Here is a 23,272-nt window from a genome sequence, read left to right as displayed (position 1 = left end):
TCCGCTGCTCGCGGATTTGCGGATTTTGCGGGAAATTCGCAAATCTCGCGGATTGCGGATTTCCCGAAAATCCGCAAAATCCGCGAGCGGAACGGATTTTCCGCCCACGCCTACTCCCGGCATGTATAATTTGAGACAATTGTGGAGTCACGCCACAATTGGATGTCGGCCCAATGTGCCAGGAAGGTTTGGATTATTATAAATATTGAAGATTGAATTGTATTGAATTAACACTTATATAGTAGGAATTGAAAACAAAATTTCAGTAAATTAGTCGCTATAGCCCTGATGAAGTCTTTTGGACAATTTACATACACGAAACACGCTTGTTGGCTGTATTGCTGTATTGATTTCAATATCCAGGGTTGGAGAATGTGTTAACAAGTCCTCGTGGAAGACTGCAAAAATACGACAAATAAAAAAAACACAGACTTATATTGAATTTCTTTTTTTTGAAAATTATCATTGGAAACTTTTATTGTATGACATAGCGAGAATATATTTTGCGCAGGGATTCTTAATAACATTTGTATTTTATGCAATTTGCTTGCAATTGCCAATTAACTGCACAGGGTGGTGGCTGTTTAAATTCCCTTTGTATGCACACCACAAATATTACAAATTAGGACAGCAAGACCATCAGATTTTGCGCAGTAGAGACCTCACTGCCCATTTATAGAATCTAATCTAATTATCACCATTGTGCAGAGACCTGACAAGGTTCAAGTCAATACTTCTGTTATAATACATGAATATTTTTGTATCACTACTTTGAAGGATGCTTCAAATTTTTTCAAATAAACCCGTCCAAATAGCCTTCTGTTTCGAATAATATTTTAAAATATGTCCACAATTATTGATGTTTCTACAAAAACGCAGTAGAAAGAAACATTTTATTTGAATTTGAAATTCTAAATCTCGAGTTACCATGAGGATTGTTTACAATAAAGGGCTTGAAGACCGCCATAGCTTACCATTCATTGGCACCATTGTCAATCTTCTTTGATACCTCCTAATTGCCCAGCATGTTCCTTTTTTCTGTGGAGCATGGACAGGTACAGATTGATTCATCCTGATAAGTGTCCATCCAAACGGTACTATTTATTTTTACCCTCCCACCCCTCTTGTCCATGTACTTCTTCCCTCTCCCACTAACCCCTTCTCCATGTGTTCTCATTCAATCTAAAGACTGTAGACACAGTTTTAAAAATGTCCTTGTAAACTCATCCGCCTTGTTTATCCACATGCTTGCTGCAATGCTCTACCTTATCCTGAAACTGGCAGGAGCTTCATTAATAAGCAGACACTGATGTTTCATTAACATCCGCAGTGAGCAACTCGTATGCTGGGCACGCTGCGTTTCATTGCAATAATTTAGCTATGTACAAACATCCTGCATCTTTGATGACGTGCGCTGTTTAACATCTGTAGAAAACACAAGCTCTATGCATTTTAATTACTAATGCTATATGCATTTTTTTAAACCTTTTTTCATCAGAACTGCGCATCCTATTGCAACAAGGTTAATACAACCATTTAATCGGCTACGGTGAAATGTGACAGCTGTAGTACAATCTAGACAGAACAGAGTAATGGTGCCAGAGATTTGTGTGCATGCCACACAATGCCAAAATAATTCCACTCCACTCTATACCACATTATGGCACACAATTCCACACCACTGCACTCTTTGCCACTCAATGTGACACATCACACCACACAATTGTGCCAATGCCACTCCACTCCAAGCCACTAAAGGACACTTCATGCACCACCTTGCCACTCCATTCAACCCTACACAATGCCACTCCACTCCACTCCACGCCACTAAAGGACACTTCATGAACCACCTTGCCACTCCATTCAACCCTACACAATGCCACTCCACTCCACTCCACGCCACTAAAGGACACTTCATGAACCACCTTGCCACTCCATTCAACCCTACACAATGCCACTCCACTCCACTCCACGCCACTAAAGGACACTTCATGAACCACCTTGCCACTCCATTCAACCCTACACAATGCCACTCCACTCCACTCCACGCCACTAAAGGACACTTCATGAACCACCTTGCCACTCCATTCAACCCTACACAATGCCACTCCACTCCACTCCACGCCACTAAAGGACACTTCATGAACCACCTTGCCACTCCATTCAACCCTACACAATGCCACTCCACTCCACTCCAAGCCACTAAAGGACACTTCATGCACCACCTTGCCACTCCATTCAACCCTACACAATGCCACTCCACTCCACTCCAAGCCACTAAAGGACACTTCATGCACCACCTTGCCACTCCATTCAACCCTACACAATGCCACTCCACTCCACTCCAAGCCACTAAAGGACACTTCATGAACCACCTTGCCACTCCATTCAACCCTACACAATGCCACTCCACTCCACTCCAAGCCACTAAAGGACACTTCATGCACCACCTTGCCACTCCATTCAACCCTACACAATGCCACTCCACTCCACTCCACGCCACTAAAGGACACTTCATGAACCACCTTGCCACTCCATTCAACCCTACACAATGCCACTCCACTCCACTCCACGCCACTAAAGGACACTTCATGAACCACCTTGCCACTCCATTCAACCCTACACAATGCCACTCCACTCCACTCCACGCCACTAAAGGACACTTCATGAACCACCTTGCCACTCCATTCAACCCTACACAATGCCACTCCACTCCACTCCACGCCACTAAAGGACACTTCATGAACCACCTTGCCACTCCATTCAACCCTACACAATGCCACTCCACTCCACTCCAAGCCACTAAAGGACACTTCATGCACCACCTTGCCACTCCATTCAACCCTACACAATGCCACTCCACTCCACTCCAAGCCACTAAAGGACACTTCATGCACCACCTTGCCACTCCATTCAACCCTACACAATGCCACTCCACTCCACTCCAAGCCACTAAAGGACACTTCATGAACCACCTTGCCACTCCATTCAACCCTACACAATGCCACTCCACTCCACTCCAAGCCACTAAAGGACACTTCATGCACCACCTTGCCACTCCATTCAACCCTACACAATGCCACTCCACTCCACTCCAAGCCACTAAAGGACACTTCATGCACCACCTTGCCACTCCATTCAACCCTACACAATGCCACTCCACTCCACTCCAAGCCACTAAAGGACACTTCATGCACCACCTTGCCACTCCATTCAACCCTACACAATGCCACTCCACTCCACTCCAAGCCACTAAAGGACACTTCATGCACCACCTTGCCACTCCATTCAACCCTACACAATGCCACTCCACTCCACTCCAAGCCACTAAAGGACACTTCATGAACCACCTTGCCACTCCATTCAACCCTACACAATGCCACTCCACTCCACTCCAAGCCACTAAAGGACACTTCATGCACCACCTTGCCACTCCATTCAACCCTACACAATGCCACTCCACTCCACTCCAAGCCACTAAAGGACACTTCATGAACCACCTTGCCACTCCATTCAACCCTACACAATGCCACTCCACTCCACTCCAAGCCACTAAAGGACACTTCATGAACCACCTTGCCACTCCATTCAACCCTACACAATGCCACTCCACTCCACTCCAAGCCACTAAAGGACACTTCATGCACCACCTTGCCACTCCATTCAACCCTACACAATGCCACTCCACTCCACTCCAAGCCACTAAAGGACACTTCATGAACCACCTTGCCACTCCATTCAACCCTACACAATGCCACTCCACTCCACTCCAAGCCACTAAAGGACACTTCATGCACCACCTTGCCACTCCATTCAACCCTACACAATGCCACTCCACTCCACTCCAAGCCACTAAAGGACACTTCATGCACCACCTTGCCACTCCATTCAACCCTACACAATGCCACTCCACTCCACTCCACGCCACTAAAGGACACTTCATGCACCACCTTGCCACTCCATTCAACCCTACACAATGCCACTCCACTCCACTCCACGCCACTAAAGGACACTTCATGCACCACCTTGCCACTCCATTCAACCCTACACAATGCCACTCCACTCCACTCCACTCCACTAAAGGACACTTCATGCACCACCTTGCCACTCCATTCAACCCTACACAATGCCACTCCACTCCACTCCACGCCACTAAAGGACACTTCATGCACCACCTTGCCACTCCATTCAACCCTACACAATGCCACTCCACTCCACTAAAGGACACTTCATGCACCACCTTGCCACTCCATTCAACCCTACACAATGCCACTCCACTCCACGCCACTAAAGGACACTTCATGCACCACCTTGCCACTCCATTCAACCCTACACAATGCCACTCCACTCCACGCCACTAAAGGACACTTCATGCACCACCTTGCCACTCCATTCAACCCTACACAATGCCACTCCACTCCACTCCACGCCACTAAAGGACACTTCATGCACCACCTTGCCACTCCATTCAACCCTACGCAATACCACTCCACTCCATTCCATGCCACACAATTCCTCCCAACTCCATGCCACATAATGCCACTGCACTGCACACCACACTATTCCACGCCGCTCCACCAAAGCCAATAGATCTCACATATGCAAGACCTATTGACCTTGCCTATTCTTAATCTAAAATAATATTTGGATAACAGCCTACTACAGTATAACCTTTGTTGGTCAAAACTGGTGTTAGTTTTTGGAAAAGGTTCTTGATATCCCGAACACTCTGCTTTTATACTGCAGCAGACAACTTAGATAAAAGTTGGCAGGGGTCGGACCAGGTTTTCTTTTCCTATAACAGTTTTTTTTTTAACTGGGAGGGAACAGAGGCAGTGAATAGGGGATTGGAGGTTAAAGTTCCAAACAGGTTTGTAGGAAATAGTTTGTTTCAGCTTAGAGTTTAATGATAAATGAATATGGAGCATTGCAAGCTCTAAAGTGGCTAAATAGATACAGGCATAATACTGAGCATTTATTCTACATTTTATCCTACATTAAGTTGATGTGTTTTGCTATGAACTGGCCACAATTTGCTAACGGACTGCTTTATTAAATGTGTGCATAATTCCTTACTTTTCGCAATATTTTATTTTAACCCACCCCCTCGCACTCTCTTGCAGTGTTCCTACATCCCCGAATGCTCGCAGAACTATACAGAGGTACAGGAGAAAGTGGACGACATTGCAAAAAATTTCAGAAGGTATCAGCGATTCCCTTGCTATTATAATCGAGCATTGAACCCTGAAACTGTTATCCTCACCAAACTTTATAGCTGGACGGCGTTGCTGTGGTCCTTGATTTGGCCCACCTTTATGCTAATCTGTGGGGTTTCAATTATCATGATGGTGAAGATTAGCCGGCATTTCTTCGTGCTTTCCGTTCAGAAAAACTACCCTAACTTGTACTGATTTCGAAGAAATTATATTCAGATTTTTTTTCTCAAAAATGTTTCTCATAACTGTTTAACTTCAAGTTTCTATTTACATAGGAATAAAAAAAACCTTCTTGGCTGTACTTATTTTATTGGTTTTAAAATAAATCAGACAAGGTTAATTGTGTTTGCCCTTATTTCAGATTTAATCTAGTGATTTACACTTTACATGCGCTAATATACAGGTAACTTCCAAGAAATGGAAATACTTTGCAAATTTGCACTTTCCTTATTCTTCCGTCAAATTGGGGGATTATTGAGGAAAGGATGTATGGTAAAAGGTTGATGTTGACATATGGTTCTAAAAAAGTGTTTATAACGCAAAAGCTGGGGTCAGGAATCAGGAAGTGGGAGGAGGAGAGATGATGACAGAAAGGCTAATGTCTATTGGAAAGAGAGTGGTACAAGGCGTCTCATACATGTGTGTTCTCTGCTGTGCACAAGGGATTCTGCTGATGCACAGCTTGTTTCCCTCGTGAGGAAGAGCGCCTGTGCTTGGAACAGTGAGAAAAAACAGGAGCAGCCCGTGGAGTTCCGTTGGGCAGAAAAGCGGGGCGGGCGGGGGGGGTAGTAAACACCGGAATATGGATGATCAGAGGTAAGTAAACAACAGAGGTAAGTAAACAATCAAATAAATAAAACAAATTTCGTAGCGCAGGCTGAATCCCATTTTGCAATGCAGCGCGCACAACGAAATTAGTTTTATTTATTTAATTATTTAATTACCTCCAATCATCCGCCCCGCCTTTCCGCCCCATGGAACTAAATCCGCGGGCCAATACTGGGAAAAAGTGATGCACTTCTGCTGTACCTGTTGCTTTGACAGGGAACCCACATGCTGGCCTGCTAGACAGTGGCGGCTCCACGAGGGAGTGCTGCGGGGCGGGGAGGGGCAGGGTGCGGGGTAGTAAACTCCGGAATAGGGCCGTATGGAGTTGAGTTAAGAAATAAATACATAAAACAAATTACAATGCGCGATGTATCACCAATTTGGCGTTGCAGTGCACGCAATGTAATTCGTTTTATTTATTTATTTCTTTACTCAACTCCGTTTGGCCCAATTCTGGAGTTTACTATCCCCCGGCCCCGCCTAGCAGCACTCCCTCGAGGAGCCACCACTGCTTAGAGTTGTGCAGTGCTTAAAAAATAAAAGACACCAAAATCCCAAACCATGTATAACCTGTGGCACTGACTTGCTCCGAGAGATATTGAAGCAGTTTGGAATTTCTCAAACTCGGAACAGATTATTTGCTTCTTACAGACTAGTTTTTGCTGGGATTTGGTTCTGTGCACCGGACATTGACATTCAATGTTACAGTGCATGTGCTCTACCCTTTCAAATATAAGCTTATACCTAATTGGCTACTTGACTTTCTTGTATGGCCATTGCAAATTCGAGCAGGAAGACATCAGTTGCATCGACATTAAATGTCATATGTAGGCCATGGTGTATATTTACAACTCCCACATGTATGACTAAAATGTATAACTACAGGGAACACTATTACTTTCTGGATGGCTGCATTGAGAGACAAGCAGAGGAAAAGCCAATAAGTCTTACCTCTGAAACCAATTGGTTTTGCCAATGAGCCACAGCTTAACCGTCACTTAGTAACGATTTTAATCAAATATGAGAAAGTATTAAAACACGGATAGTGGCGAAGAACAATGGCACTTTAGAGACTACGTTCACGTCTTCTTTCTGGCACTTTAGAGACTACTTCCACGTCTTCTTTCCGGCATCTTATGAACTGTATAACTTTTTACGCGGTATACATTGACTGTGTTTATGGCTCTGATGCAAACTAAAACTTTTAATATGTATATTTTAATGTATATTTTAATGGTTTAATGTCGTACTGGTATATTGTTATGGTTTCAACTAACTAAACAATGACATGTAATATGATTCTGATTCTGGTTTTGCCAATGGTCTTTACCTATGCTGCACATCAATCCTCATGTTGTGCATCACAGCTAAAGGATTGAAAACAAAAGCCTTTGACATTGCTGCTCATGTCATTTTATGTGTTCGGGCACCATGAATGCACACCTACAAAATGAAGCCTGTCTTTTTTTTCTGTTTAGTTATCAATTTGAGTTGGCTTGGTGACTTAAAATAAAAAGAAAATGTGCTAAAGCATTTTTTTAAGTGGGTAGGGGGAAGCAACATGGGGCTGAAGCAGCACAGTAGGCTGTGAGGGCTACAAGCCACACAGAGGGCAAGGAGTGGTGAAAACACAGGGGAGTGAGGAACATGGAGTGGATGAGGAAGAAGCACATGGACGATCAGGCACCAGGGAGGCTGGGTGGAGAGAGATAAGCGAGTATCTACAGTGTTTGTTAGCGAGCATTCTCCCGCATTTATTGCCACCAACATAAAAGACCTGCTTGGCGCCAACCTTTGGAGACCCTTGTGCGGTGGTGTATTTGTTCAAGTTCTCCAACTTGTTGTCAGAGTTGAGTGCGCTTCTCACTTCTCACCTTATTGTCTGCTGCTGAGTAAGCAAGAAACTCTCCCCTTATCACTGCCTTCAGGGCATCCCAAATTATAGAGATGGGTGTCTCAGCATTATCATTAGCTTCTAAGTAATGTCTAATGGCCTTATCTTTCTGCAAGATGACTTCTGGCCTATGAAGCAACGTCTCTCTCATCCGCCACGAGCGGGGGACCTGGCACCAAGGTGGGATGTCGCAGTCCAGCAGGACCACTGAGTGATCCAAAAGAGAACGGGGATCTATCTCTATGGAACTGGTTGCAACCTTCACCTAATGAGAACCTAAAAAATAATCAAGTCTTGCATAGGATTTGTGGGCATGAGAGTAAAATGTATACCCCCTAGCCGTGGGAAAGGAGGCACGCTAAATGTCTTTTAAACCCAGCTCCTGTAGCCATTGAGTCCCTGCTGGCTCAAGTGCTCCTGCTGTCCAATGTCTCTGTTTTGAACTATCTAGTTCATTGTGAAATACTAGGTTGAGCTCTCCTCCCAGAACAACCCATCGGTCCTGAGTGGACATGGCATCTGCCACCCCTCCCTTTAGGAATTTTTTCCTGGGCCTCGTTAGGTGCGTAAACTGACCCTATGATGATAGAGAGGGGACCTATGTGACTACTGTAACCTAAGAGGCAGCCCTTGATCCCTGCCACCGTAGTCCCTACTTTCCCTTGAAAGGTGAGGGAGAATAAGAGCACCACTCAACGCTAATTTGTGTGAAGGAGACACACAGATTTGCTGAGGAAAGGCTAGTGAGTGCAATCTTGGCCAGTCCTTATGTAGTAAGTGTGTCTCCTGTAACAAGCATATATCAGCCTGAGAATGTTCTAAATATGATAAGATTGCATTCCTCTTTACAGGGTTATTTAATCCCTTCAAGTTAAGAGTTATTACTCTCAGGGGCGTCATTCTGGTCGCCATGCCCACTCACCCTCACCCATCCTGCTGGCCCCGAGCACGGATGCCCCATAAGCATAGCAATGCTACATTATATCTGTGCATTTGGACACTACTTGTTGATAGTCATAGATTTTACTGAAATTGCTGGCACCCCCTAAGAAAACCAAAACATAAACAAATAACATCAAAAGTCCCTGGAGTGGAAAGAGACAGAAAGTCTAATCACTTACCAGCGGTGAGGTCTCTGACTAGGGTAGTGGACGACTTCGAAGTATCGATCTCTCCCCCACCCCAGCTGCCCAGCCCCCCCAACAAACCCACAGCAAATCTGTTGTCCCTCAGCAGGATCATTAGATGTGGTACCCTCCACCAGCTTGTCCAGCAGAGCCTTCCTCTCTGAGGCGATTGTGGCTGTATCAGGCCTAGTGGATCTACGTCCCGTTGGTATTTGTCACCATTGCAGGCCGTCCTCCGGCCTGCGTGTGTGGAATTGTTGACAACGAGTTGTCCTCATCTTGTGGCTCTATTTGTAGCAGGTCACAGGCCTCTTTTAGAGAATGCATTTGATAGAGCCTCTCTTGCCAGTGAAAAATTAGTCTGAAGGGGTGGCCCCAAGAGTAGGTGATTTTCTTGTCTCTTAGGGGGTTCATGACTGGGCGGAATTCCTGCTGTTTCTGTAGGATTGAGACCGCCAGATCCTGATATAAGTGGAGAGTGTGTCCTCGGAAGACCACCAAGGTCAAAGCAGTGGCTGCCTTAAGATCTTTTCTTTGAGAGGAAAACTGTAGGAGACAAGCCAGAATGTCTAGTGATGGGGGGCTCCTGAGGTCCATCTGCCAACCCTGTGTGTGCGTTCCAAGCAAATGTCCACAGCAGGGGTGTCCCCCAGTGTTTGTGCAAAATGTTCCTGGACATACACCTCTATGTCCTCTCCTTCTGCATCCCAGGGGTACTCCCCGTATTCTAATATTGTTATGCCTAGAGTGATTTTCTGCATAGGCCTGGAGATCCAGGTGCTGCTTGGAGAGGTGGATAATCTCTTTTTGCATCTGTTCTATTTCCTCATTAACTGAGGATTCTCAGCGTTCCAGGTAATCGACTCTGTCCCCAATGTCAGTTACTTACTTACGGACTGACTGGAGCTCGGATGTGAAGTCTTTCTTTACTGACATGAGGTCATCTCTCAAGGTGGAGAAAGCACTTCTAGGTACAGACGTGTGACCGGGGCTTCGGCATCTTCTGTTAACAATGTGGTGCGACTTGTGGCCCTTTTACTAGCCCCTTCAGGGAGGTGGGTAAGCATGTCCTTGATTGAACCCCCTCTCTTTGTTCTTCCACAAACCATTTGTGCCAACCTGAAGGTGTGTCAGGAGTGGGAAGGGTGCTTGGTTCGCACGGGCCTCTGCAAACCTGCCAAATTTCTTCACCTTGACACTATTAAGCTATGTGGGGCCTCCCCTTAAGGTATAGTCGATTGCGGAGGTCTGTGATTTTCTTGACTCTCGGGGGTAGCTATGTGGCCACCTGCATCACTCAAATTTCCATGCATCACTAACCTCTGGTACCACAACCAGTACCATTATATGACTTGCACTGCGTCAGTCTGCAGAGCCTTGCCCATATTTGCAATCGCCAGGAGACGATAGGGCTAGTGTATGTTCTGCAGATCAGTGGTGATGGTGGTGGGTATAGGTGCAGTGATTTCTCACCGGACAGTCCAGAGGCGGTGTTCCTCGTTAGCGCCCCAACCACCTCCCAGTCCGGACAAGCGGGCATCTCCCTCCTCACAGGACGCAGTTGGCGTGCATTTCTGGCAGTGCAACAAGTAGTCAGAGCCCCAGGGGATGTCCGCTGGAAGCACTTTGTGATCAGGCCTCCAGAGGTAAGTGTAGAGGATGGTTTGAAGAGCCTTGGACAACAATTAAACTGTGGGCCTCAGCTCGGTAATCGCAGTTTATAGAGGGGGCCCAGCCACTCAGTCTAGTCAGGCCCTGTGACTTACAGCGATGCGGAAGAGACGTCTCCCAAATACGGCGGCTCCTCAGTCTCCCGACTGCTTCTGATCGTGGAAAGGAGATAGGTGATGGTGCGATGGCAGCATTCTCACTTTGGGATCAAAGTGCTGTGTAGGTCGCCTCGTTGGTGGGAGGCCCACTTGTTCAGGTCAGTCTGCCTTGTAGCTGGAAGTATTGCGAGAGGGACACCTCTCGGCACAGGAGCTGTGTATCAACTTGCATGGTGATGCTCCAGCCGCCGCACCCACACTCCCTGGTCGCGCAGGTCCGGTTGTACCCCTGCTCACCTAGGCCTATCTGGGCCTTCGATAGGGCTGGAGAATCTCAAGTGGGCTAGACAATCAGGTTGGCCATGTCCTGCAGCACAATGCATTGCGGAAGTGACTTTCCCAATATGGGGGCTCCCCCTCACCTTTTTTCCGACATCAATGTAGGGTCGACTAGACACTCACTGCCGAGCAGCTCCAGGGCATCCTTATATGTTCGGCGGCTTTGCTGTACAATTTCTGTGGGCAGGCACTGCAGGGCCCATAGGGGCCAGTGAAGCTATGAGGGCACAGGCAGTCAGGCCGGGCCTGCCCTGCGGTACAAAGCGTTGCAGGAGAAACGTCTCCCAATCCGTCGGTTCCTTCCCGCCCTTCTCGCCAAGGATGGCCGCTCAGCTCAGCCTCTCACTGCCGCACAGCTCCCGGGATTCCCTCTGCTTCAACTGGCTTCGCTGGATGATAGGCTCAGCCCCTCGTGGACCTGCAGCTCTAGGGCATCCTTCTGCTTGCAGTGGTTTCCCGCTGGGGCGGGGCGCCGCAGGGCCCACAAGGGCTGATGAGACCCTTGGGGTCTGTGCGATCAAGCCAGGCCTACCCCACGTCCCAAGGCTTTGAGGGGGAGATGTCCCCATATCCAGCAGCTTTTCCACACCTTTCTCGCTGTCGACATCACTTGTTTTTCTGCATCTCATGACTACGCAGCTCTGAGGCTTCTCTTGTCTTTCAACGGCTCCGCTGGCCGACCACTGGGCTGGTACAGGAGGCCAACGTTCTTAGTCTCAAGCGCACCTGCAAAAGCCAAAAGCCACTGATTGCTGGACACCGTGGGTAGTTTCAGGCAGTGAGAAAACTCCTCCTGGTCACCCCCGCTTAGTGATGGCCCCCAGGGGGGGCGGTACAATGCTTTACGTGGGTTCCTGGGGAGGCAATGGGGCTGGAGAGACCGAAAAACGCATCTCACACTTCCGCCATCTTGGCCACACCTCTTTAATTCAGTTTTTAAAATGTATTTTTTGTATCCGTGGTGGAAAAGTTTAATTTTAAAAGAGAATTTCGTGCCCGAAAGCAAGCAGAATTGAACCAGATCTGCTGGTCTGCCTTCCTCTCAGTGGCTTTAACTAACATTATAACTAGGTGTCAAAAGTTGTTGTTGGACCTGGCCATTTTTGCAGGTTAACTCCAAATTTTTCGGTGTAATTGACATGATTGTCATTATTCAAGCGCCAATTGATTGATTTCAAATCACTTGTTAATGATTTTAGCACTGTTTGATCTTTTTGTTTATTATTTTGTGTGTTGTTTATAATTCATTTTGAATTGAATAGTGTATCATTGAGTTTCAGGCTTGTATATAACATGTAAAAATTAATGTAAAAATTGCCTAAAGAAGAGTAAAGAAATAACCGGGAACAAGTAAAATAAAGATGCTGGCTCGTAGTCTGCTTACATAAAATAGCAGCAACATTAAAAAGGTGGCCGGATGATTCCTTTTTGTAAAACTTTTAAAAAGTTGGCATTTCTCTGTGCTTCAGCGCCACAGTGCCACTGGAGCCCCTGCCGATATTACTATCCTTGTGCCCCACCCAAACTCGGGTGATGACACCCTGGAGGTGGGGGTGAAGGTAGCCTGTGTGGCAGCCCATGCTGTTTTGTGCCCCCCGTGTTTGGGGCCATAGCTTGGGGTGTGAGGAGGTCCAGTGGTTGGTCCGACGGGGATTGCTGCTAGAGATACAGTGGAGCTCCAGTGAAGCGGGTATGTCCTTAGCCATGTTGTGCTTCCCGAAGGGCTCATCACCTCAGAAGTATATGGAGAGGCTACCGTAATAAGTCTAAAAGAAGCACAAGGCTTCTGACTTTACATGCTGCAGAGATGCTGAACTCTAAAACCCGCAGTTATCCCAAAGAACCTCATTGTCTTACCACTGATACTGTACAGGGGCGGCTCTAGTCTCATGGTGGCCCTGGGCAGGGAGCGTAGGTAGGGGGCCCCAGAAGATGGGGTCCAGGCGGGCGAAGCAAGGAGGCCAGTGAATAGGGGGGTGGTCAGGGTGTTTGGAAGTGGAACAGAGCCGGAGGCCACCAAATCCCTGCCAGGAGCCGCCACGCAAATATGTATCCATCCTCAGAGGATTATTATATTAAGGATATATATTGATGTGGTGCCCCCTGGGGTTTGGTGGCCCTGTGCAGGTGCACAGCTTGCACATGCCCAAGGCCGCCCCTGTACTGTATAAAGTGGTATAGGAGCGGAGCGGAGTGTCCACTGTAATTTATGAGATGACCTTAGCTCTTTTTCCCAAAAATTTCCCTTAATAGCAAATGCATGTGAAGTGGTATCTACATAATGTTTAACCCAATGTTAAAATGCATACCTTGGAAAATACTTTTGCGTTACCTGCCTTTGGGGGACCTACCACGCAAAGTACTTATGGTGATAACTGATAATTTATGTGTTTCCCCCCTTACCTAACTGCTGCATTCTTTCACTGTTGTCATCATGTATGTCGTTTGGATCCTTGCATTGTCAGGAAAACAAATACTACTCAGTATTTGCATAGTGTGTAAAATATGTATGTTTCATGTAATTTTGATCTATGTTTTATGTATAATTTACACTACATATATTTTTTTTATTTCAAATCATTTTTATTTTAGAATAGAAATGAAAAGCACAAGACAATACAATAAGGAGCAAAGAAGCATGAAAGACAATAAATGCAATTCTCCAAGTACAAGTTTCTGATTATGATAAAGAAAAAATGCCAATTGAATCACTAGACTCACTAGCGTAGCAAACCTAAAGAAAGAAAAGGAAACGTTAACATATACGGTGGTCATACATTTACATATACAAATACAAAGAAGGATTTTGTTGAATGCACGTTAGACCTGTAGTGTTGTTGACACTGGCACACCGCATATAAGATCTGTCAGGAGGGCAACTAATATCTACAGCTTTTAGCACGAGCCTGATGTATTACACTACATATATTTTGATTTAATCTTGAGGGAAGTCTCTTTTGCAATGTATTCATTGCGTATGAGCGCAATGTGCAAATGCTTTACAAATTGGCTCTGATTATAAGCCTGCCTCCTCTGCACCAAGCTACCAGAGGGTGAGTACAGGTTATCTTTGGTGTGTAAATTACTTGCACTGATTAAAGTAGTTGGTTCTGCCTGGCTTAGGTGAATGCCATAGACAACCAAAAACCAGTGGTGTAGCAATACCACCTGCAGCCCTAGTGGTACAGGGAGGCCTGAGCTGCAGGGAAGCACCTCTAGCACTGTGAACGGGTGGGCCTGAGAGCTGTAACTCGGTCCGGACGGTGGGGGGCTACCCTCCAAACACTTTGCAGGGGGGCCCCCACAAGTTTCGTTACACCAGTACCAGAAACACAATTTGTAGCAATTGTGCTGCAAGGAAACAAAACAGCAACTTCTTAAGCCAGAAAGGCAGTTGTTTGGGGAAGCACTGTTTACTTAGCTAGGATGGGCCATTTGGCTCAACATCCCTGCATGAACAGGAGTTCACAATCACATTCACAGGGGGCTGCCTCGATCATGGAGCTGTCTCGATCTTGAAGCTGTAATCATAGACCCTCAAAAGAGTATCATGGAGACCAAAGGCAAGACTGAAAGCATTTGAGTATACCCGACTGAAAGGTAACTCACTCTGCCCTACCCTCCCAGCTGATGTGAGGCAGCACAGTTTGCTGGTAACTTTTCCTTGTTTTGTTTTTAGTGCAGTAACTGCCTCTCATGGTTGTTTTTGGGTAATGTGGATAGAATAACTATGACATTTACACTCCCAATGTGCTCATGTGCATTTCTTTTTCATTTTCTTTAAAAAAAACATCTCTTGTTTGCTTAATGCAAAGCACAACAGCGGTATTACGTGTTTGGAACGAGCACACTAAAAATCACTGCTTGTTTAAATGTCAGTTTATATCCATTCTTGAGAGTAGTGCTGAAAGAATAAATGGGTTTTTCTATTACTGGATAAAAGAGCAAGTCTCAAACAGAGTGTCTTTAGAAAGTATCAGTCTCTTCCAATAAAATGCTGAATGACTGTCTTTTGAAGAAACGTTATTAAGCTCTTGGATGCAACATTAGTGTGTGAATCAGACACACCCTTTTCAGAAGAAGGGGCAACATCAATGGCGGAAGCATCACATTTGTAACAGGAACAAGAGTTTGCTTTTCCCCATCAGACTGGAATAAAAACAGAAGCATGAGATGCTCTCATTAAGTACAAAAAGATCTGTATTTTGGGGAGAAAGGCCCACCCAACTCATATTGACACCTCCATGTGAAAGCAGGCTACGTAATGTCCCGGAGCAGTCCAAGATAGATCTGACTAACTGGTATTTGGTGCAGGCTAATATTAATAGCAAACTAAAACACCAGTGTCACACAAAAGATAAATGTAACTGTGGAGATTTACATCTACACCTGAACGTAATTTTAAATGTTTTTAATTCACTAACATTCCCAAAGGCATGACTGGAAGGCTACCCCAGGTGTAGCTGTTCCAGGTGTACTAATGGGAATGTGATCCGACCTCTGTCTCTGAGTCTGATTTCCCTCGTACAGAAATCAATATAGCATGGATAAAAGCACTGGTGGAACGCAGCCTGCTGGCAGATGCACATGTTTTCATGTTAGTTTGTTTGCTACATGGAGACAACACCTTTCCCCATTGATAAAATCCTTTTCCTTCATCGCAATCAAACCTGTGTGTTGGAGCAGCAGATAATTGCCTCTACCCTCATTATTATTAATTTGGCCACATATGTGTATTGAGGCCTTATGTATTCATGAGATATAATGTAACCTGCAAGAGAAAAGTGCACTTAAAGCCACATACAAAGTGCACGTGCTAGGTAATCATGACATTTATAAATGTATGTGTTCGCTAATAATTTGTTTTCAGTAATAACAAGATATAGTTTGTATGTATTTATAAGAAGATGTTTCGCATTTTTGCTGTATAATGGAATGTGCATTCTTGAAAAAATTATTTTACTCTTATTACATGAATGTTTATGTATTAGAATGTATTTAGTTATAAAGTGCATTGAAGTTCTGAATTTGTTAACTTGACCAAAGGTCTTAATCATTTGGGGTTTGCATAGTCTAACTGTCAATGTGAATGTTTTCTCAGATGGAGTGTTTTTCTCTCCTTGCCAAGTGCCTTGGTACGATGACCTAATGAATGGATGAAAGGCTCTTTTGCGTGAAACAGATAAGGAACCGAGAAGGGAGTCAAGGGCAAAAGAAATTAAAACTAGATGGAAGGCTTTCTGTGTGGAAGGATGGCAGAAATTTAAGGTGTGAAACATACATCAAAAAAGAAGAAATTATGACTGTTTTGTCAAAAGTATTGTTTGAAGGTGGTCTTTAATTGGGCCCATGACGATAATTTAGGAGGGTCTTTGAGAGTATAAGTATTCACTGTTCAGTGGCTTTGAATGCACATTACACTGAGACTTCTTTAGGATAGGAGAGGTTTAGACCTCTGTGCCTTGCATTTTAGGCTTTATTCTCGTTGCATGACTTCATGTTATGTAATATTTTTTTAGAAACTGCTACTGAAGTTTTACACTGACATCTTTCTCTTAATTTTTTGGATCTAATTAAAGTTTAGTTTAGCATTTTTAGAGTTGTTTAATTGGGAAATTATAAACCTTAATGCATCATAGGCAGGAGGATCAGACTATTCAATCTTCTCATTCTGCTGTGTTCCTTTTACTATGTAACATCACTACTGAGGTTCTCATTGGTTATTTACTATTGAGATTTAATTTTGTTTGCAGAGTTGGAAGTCTTTAATAATTCTGTATTTCTATGCAATATTTCTGAGACTGATTTATATACGTTTGCTTTGAATTTGTTATAAATCTATGTTTAACCTGACTTCCTGACTTGGAGCACTACTGTGTAGCCAAATGGGTGCACTGTATTGTTTGATTTGAATTGAAACCTAACTCCTTTATTCCTCAAACTCCCTGAATAGATTGTAGTTGGCGGGGAAAAAAATGGCCCAAAACCTCTCTGCTGGAGCATGTGTGATACATTCCTTTTCCTATGCGAGAGTGCCTTTCTGGCAAGTTAAATTAAGTTAAGGAGTTGAAAACAAGTTTGGTAACACCAGATAACATCAGTTTGTGAGCATTGCCAAGCTTTCAAGGTAAACCATTCCTTGTAACACTGATTTCCCACTCTTGATATGGGATTTAATACTGCAGATTCCTCTGCACTCGTGGAGGAGTAATCCTCAGTACTAAATACATTTATGAATGGCAAGAATAGTTTTAAGAATTCCTGCTTGGTATAGTGTAGGTATTTCTTGCCATATATATAGGTTTGTGAATGGAAATACCATTGTGAATTGAGCTCTACAGCGTTCTGTAGGCTTTCTAGGCATCGCCCACAAAGGGTGCAAGAGGCCCTTTGACCCGGTTCAGGCTATCGACAAGTCTAGAGTTCTAACATAGACTTGGTACATTGAGTATCCATTAGCACTAAAAGTGAATAATCCTACCAGAACCAGATAGTTCAAACTAAACCACAGGAAAGGGTAAATATTTAGAGCAAAAGACAGTATCAGGAACCTAAGGCTGAAGACTCTGGATGTGTTAATATGATTAGAAATTGTGTAGTGAATTAAGGAATAATTGCCACAAATTCTCATAAAAAACTCTAGAGGAAAAGATAGAGGTTAAAAGGAACATTTTCTGGGCCATAAACATGTTCTCATGTACATAGTACATCAAACATTGTGTAAAGTTATTAGAAAGCCCTTTCAAAATGTATTTCTTTGACATGAGGAAACATATTACCTAAATGCATCAAAATACATCACAGCATTACCCAGCATTTATGAGAATTGGTAGGTTTTAAACATAATTGAGAAACATTCATGCTCTATCCTGCCCCACTGTGGTGAATATACCATTAGTAAACTAAGAAGTAAGTTAGTAGTCATATGTATCATCTATGTGACATAGGCAGTTATCATGCAAGGAGAAACATTATAGTCTTTTCAACCAATCACTGGAGAGATTTTTTACAGCAGGCACTTTGAACTCATGTAAAAATAAAGAAAAAAAAGGCATGATGAAATAAAATAATTGACAAATATCAAGCCAGCGAAGCTGTAACTCTTTTGTTTCACAATGTGTAATTAAGCCACAAGATAGGGATCTTTTTCCCTTGTTTTATCTCAAAAGCTCATTATTTGTATTTAATTCTTAGTGTATGAGGTTAGAGTGTAGGTGGCAGGCAGAAGCCACATGAAGGTTCCGCTCATTTCGGTGTTGAGGGTCTAAAGGACCCTGAGTGAAGCCTGGACCTAACATCTTGCTTGAGGCTGGCCCAAGCCTTCTGTGTCTTGCACACATCTTGTTTTAAGTGATCAGAATATTTTAATATGATGTCACTGGTATCCATTTTAAACACAACAATGTTCAGTTGTAATGTATGATTGGACAGATGAGCAGATAATACGAATGTAACATTATTTCTGATATTACACAGTATATGAATCACAAACTATCCTTTTCTAAGATACAGCAAATATTCCCCCAAATAGAAATTGATTAATTCTTATCTCAATGTTCTGCCTTGAATTGTATCATACCCAGATGTCATTGATGCTCCAGTCAACACTTTATGACCAACGGGGTCATTAAAGTCCTGGTGGGCATCCCAGCAGCATGCCAGATGAGCAGATGCTTCCATGTTGAGGGGCCACCCACCCTATTTAGAAAACCCTGCCTGCATGGTAAGAATCTCTAGGACGTCTGACTAACCACAGCTTTGAATGTTCCTATGAAGGCTGAAGAATTTGCCAAGTGGGAGCTATGCTTGTTGATCTTGATTGATGAATTTTTCTGAAGAGTAAAACCCCTACAGCAGTAGTTTGTTCTTAAAAAACAAATTGATTCCTCTGACGTACAGAGTTTCCTTCTGTTCATGGGGGCCAATGATCAATTTTCTTGTTTAGGACTACCACACCACACATGGCAGCCACGGGCAGATAAATCTAGGCCTAGATGTATCAAGCCTTTTGCGAATCGCAAACGGTCTATTTGCATGTTTTGAAATGCATCAAAAATTCGCAATTTAAGGAATCGCAAAAATGTGTGCTTCCTTAAATGCTATGTATAGCATTTTACAATTGCGAATTTTGGTTGAGAAATCGCAAATTACCACTAACTTGTAGTTGATGTTAATTTGCGAATTCTTTTAAAAATGCACAATTTGGCATTTTTGAAGGTGGCATGTGACGTACACACATGCCCATAGGGCATGTATGTGCGCCATATGCACACACATGTAGATTTCAGGGGTGCAGCAGGGTGTCTTTGAGACACCCCTGCACCCTTGAAATTATTCTCAATTTGCGATAAGCAAATTGAGAATATTTTCACAATCATTCCTATGAGCGATTTTCTACATACATTCCATTTTGCGATTTCTAAATAGCGATTCCTTAAAAATCGCTATTTAGAAATCGCAAATTGGAATCTTGATACATCTGCCCCTTAGTCACCCCATCCTAAATAGAGTGGAGCATCCGTCTATATGACTTGTTAGCCCAGTGGCAGACCAGAGACCTGCTAAATAGGTGTTACCTGCTGAGCTGGTTGTGGCTCAGTCGGTGGTAACTCTGCGGTTTGCCAACCTCTAAATGAGACAGACAAACTGCAAGTTTAGAGAGACTACCACTACACCAAATTCTAAATGATGCACTAAATACAATATGTCTGACGTACTACAATTTGGTGGAGTAACCTTGAAGTTGCTTAAATCTTTATTTAAGAATATCTACGCATAATCCAGTTAAAATCTTGTAAAGTGTAGAACGTGTCATAAATGTTTTAAATTGAACTATGATGATTTTTTTTAATTTGACAATGCTCCTTGAGCTGAATGGTGGAAGCTAGTGTAAGAAACCCAGACTTGATAAAAAGAAAAACAATATATCTAATAAATAGGGGTTAATTCCCCATACTGTTCCAGGTGTACGTGTGATTTATGCTGGGAAAGTGGTACATCCATTCAAAACTCAGAACTGGTACTGGTAAACAAAACCTGAATCATAAGATTTTTATTGGTAGAGATGTTTATTTTCAAGTGAGGAAGTTACATAAAGCATGCTGATTATTCTACATTTATAATTTACAGCTAGAGGGTTCTTAGTGAGAGTACCTAGAGGAAGGGAGAAATGTAAATAATTTGCTTTGCATAATTATGCGAAATGTTGCCAAAATATACCGAATTACATTTTGATTATAAAAATTCCCATTTTGTTATTTTGCACTATTGTTTTGTGCTAAACGCATCCTTGTGTTAATTCTAGATGAGAAGACGCAATTAGCACTAAAATAAGATTAAAACAAAAGGAGCACGAACAACAGCTGTCAGAATCATTTTTCTCCTAAGCATCAACAGAAAACGTTTATAGTGAATGTTGCAAACTTATATGAAGTGGCTTAAAGGCGTAATTTCAGAAATTTCACATAAAAAGTATAATGTGAATTTACCAAAATAAAATGCACATGAGGCGAATATCCACAAGGTCATTATCTTTTTGCTATTCACAAATATTTGTAGCACTTTTACCGCTTACATTGATAAGCCTACACCCAAATGACCGAGGTGTAAGTGCTATAGGAAGTGTGAGAACGGTGAGGTAAATTGTTAATTTGTCTAGGGTTACGTCTATGTGCCTAATAGCACACCTACCTGCGCCTCCATGATGTGACATTTTAAAACGAGTCCGATTCACGCCTATGCGAAAGTTAAATGCATTCTGAAATTAATTGATTTAGAATTAGATGCGAGAGTGCTTAATCCGTGTGATTAATTTTGGAAACCTATCGTGATTTTAGACTCCATTCTGATAATTTAAGATTCTGCTTCTCAGTCAGCTCATATTTTCTCATACCGCCTGTGTTCCTCCTGCATGAGGCACATCAATTGCAATATCTGAATTGGATAGTTCTCAAGTATTATTTTATGTACATGAAGACAAGTCTAAAGTTTATTAGTTATATTTTAATATACAGGATGTTAAGCAACACATAATTAAGATCAGCATAGCTTAATATTCTGAACAATCTTTCTTGAACTGACTTACCCTGGTATTTGATATAAAACGACGGGGCAGATTTACAAGCCCTTTGCACCACGTTTATGCCGCTTTTGCGTCACGCAAGGCCTGCGAGGCATTTACAATGGGATGCGTCACGTTGTAAAGCCCTGCGCCACATGTGGGCGTTCCGGCGCAGGGTGGGCGTTCCGGGGCAGGTGCACCTCGCAAAAGTGGCTGAGTGAAATCTACAAGATTTCACTCAGTCACTTTTAGGCCAATGCTGCGTCGCAGGCTTGATGCAGCATTGGACAGATAGGTCACCCACGAGCCTTGCTGGAGCAATGTGCCGCCTTTACGGCACAGATACGTCACGCATCTGTGCCGTGTTTGCCCCATGGTGCGCCGCATTGTAAATGCGGCGCACCATGGGTGGCGGAGCTGCGGCGCACAATAACTGGCGCATAAATCTGCCCCGACGTCTTTAAGAATTACAATGCCTAAATTGCCCGTGTTTGTTAGTCTTGCTTTAACCAGCTTCCTAAAGTCCAAAAAATGCTTTACCTAATGCAGTGAAATATTTGCCTTCTAGAAGTATTTGTTAATAATTATCTACTGAGCTCTATGCCATTGTATATTGATTAGTGCTTGAAATGAAATCCAAACCATTATTCAATTATCAATCTCAGTTACAGAGTTCACGTTTTGCTTGGCTTTTATTTTGTACATTTGGGGCGGTTAACTATTTTGTATTGATTGAAACCCTTTTTCCAAATGAATGCCATAATTGTGCTCTCTTTTAGAGGAAATATCTAAGAATTCAAGAAGTTTAGGAACATGAAGTTAAGAAATTAACCATTATGTCCTAAATATATATGATGACTTTATCCCTTAAGGCCATGGTTACTAGTGCCCCAAAGTTTTACATCTCCTGAACTGTTAGCAGAGGAATCTTAATTACAAAAGGTTTACAGCAGCCTCTAAGTACTAGACCATCAGCTGTGGAGATCTCCCTTTAATAGTTCCCTATAGACTTAGCAGGTCAAACAAGCTGAAATGTAACAGTTGAAAAAGGCCTGGTAAATATCTGGACATAGAGACTTTGGAACGGAAAGTATCAAATCCACGTTATGCCTCATTTTTAAGGTGCTAAACACGTAACCAGCCATAAGTATGAAAGACCGTCGTATCAGATTTTATCAGGTGGGATAATCACTACATAATTATTTGGGCTTTCAAGAATCAAGTCTGAAATATGGCGTATGTTTACAATTTCCAAATCTTTTTATACTTTCTAGTTCAATATATTTTAGTTCGTTTTGAGGTCTGATTTAATCTAATTGAGTAAGTACATGAACATTCTCTTACAATGTATTCCAAGGAAGTATGGATGATTAGTACTCAGTATGTAAAAGATACTGGAGTATTATGAAATAAAACTGTTCATACATATATACTTTCAAGTTCAGCTAACAGCAGAAAAGATTAATTCCAATAATGTAAAGACTGCCCGTTCTAAGTCTCAAAGTGAATACATGTTATTGCTTTTATAACGTTGGGAAGATGGCTGCACCTGTTCCTTAGATTATTTTCAGTTTTCTGGCTATTTGGTAATTGTCTCAGCAAAGAAATTTAATATTGCCCAGGTAAGTCATATTACTTTTAATATCAAATATGGGACTTTTAGAGGTGTATGTATTTCTTGTTCCATAACACCGGATACAGGGATGAACAGTCAGACGGGAAACACCACCTTAGCAAAAGATTTTCTCTGTTAGCAGCAGCATTGATGGAATTGTAGTCCATGATTTTAGAAACCTAAAATATTTAAAACATGTCTAACATAACCAACAATATTATAACAAACTATTTAAAGGCTGTTGACACCTGCCAGAAGGTCAGACTTTTAAAGAGATTTTTAAACACCAAGAGCATGTATCAAAAATTGATCATCCACAAAACAATGGGGTGACAAAAAAATTATAATTTCTTTAAAATAGGCTTTTTAAGTGTGGTGTCAAACACTTCACAACATGCACTGGTTTCCATATATTTTTAGTCTA

General features: G+C 43.0%; 1 protein-coding gene across 3 annotated transcripts in view; it reads left to right on the top strand.

The window, feature by feature from the left end:
• The window catches only part of KCNMB1 (potassium calcium-activated channel subfamily M regulatory beta subunit 1), an 80,820-nt gene extending 60,687 nt beyond the window's left edge, over nt 1–20,133 (top strand). The window contains exons 4-6 of one of the 3 annotated variants that reach the window (XR_015297550.1): nt 5,124–5,203; nt 16,275–19,161; nt 19,664–20,133. Coding sequence is in view for 2 of the 3 variants with exons in the window: in XM_086931428.1 (XP_086787554.1) it covers nt 5,124–5,411 (288 nt within the window). In the remaining variant the exon portion in view is untranslated. Of the gene's footprint in view, nt 1–5,123; nt 5,554–16,274 lie in introns of those variants that run through there. The other 2 variants (XM_086931429.1, XM_086931428.1) reach the window with 2 other exon arrangements.
• Nucleotides 20,134–23,272: the final 3,139 nt, after the last annotated feature.

This window comes from Lissotriton vulgaris, chromosome 7 (assembly GCF_964263255.1).
Source record: "Lissotriton vulgaris chromosome 7, aLisVul1.2, whole genome shotgun sequence".
Classification (NCBI taxonomy): Eukaryota; Metazoa; Chordata; class Amphibia; order Caudata; family Salamandridae; genus Lissotriton; species Lissotriton vulgaris.
Note: the sequence above shows the minus strand (reverse complement) of the source record. Positions and strands in the feature narration are given on the sequence as shown.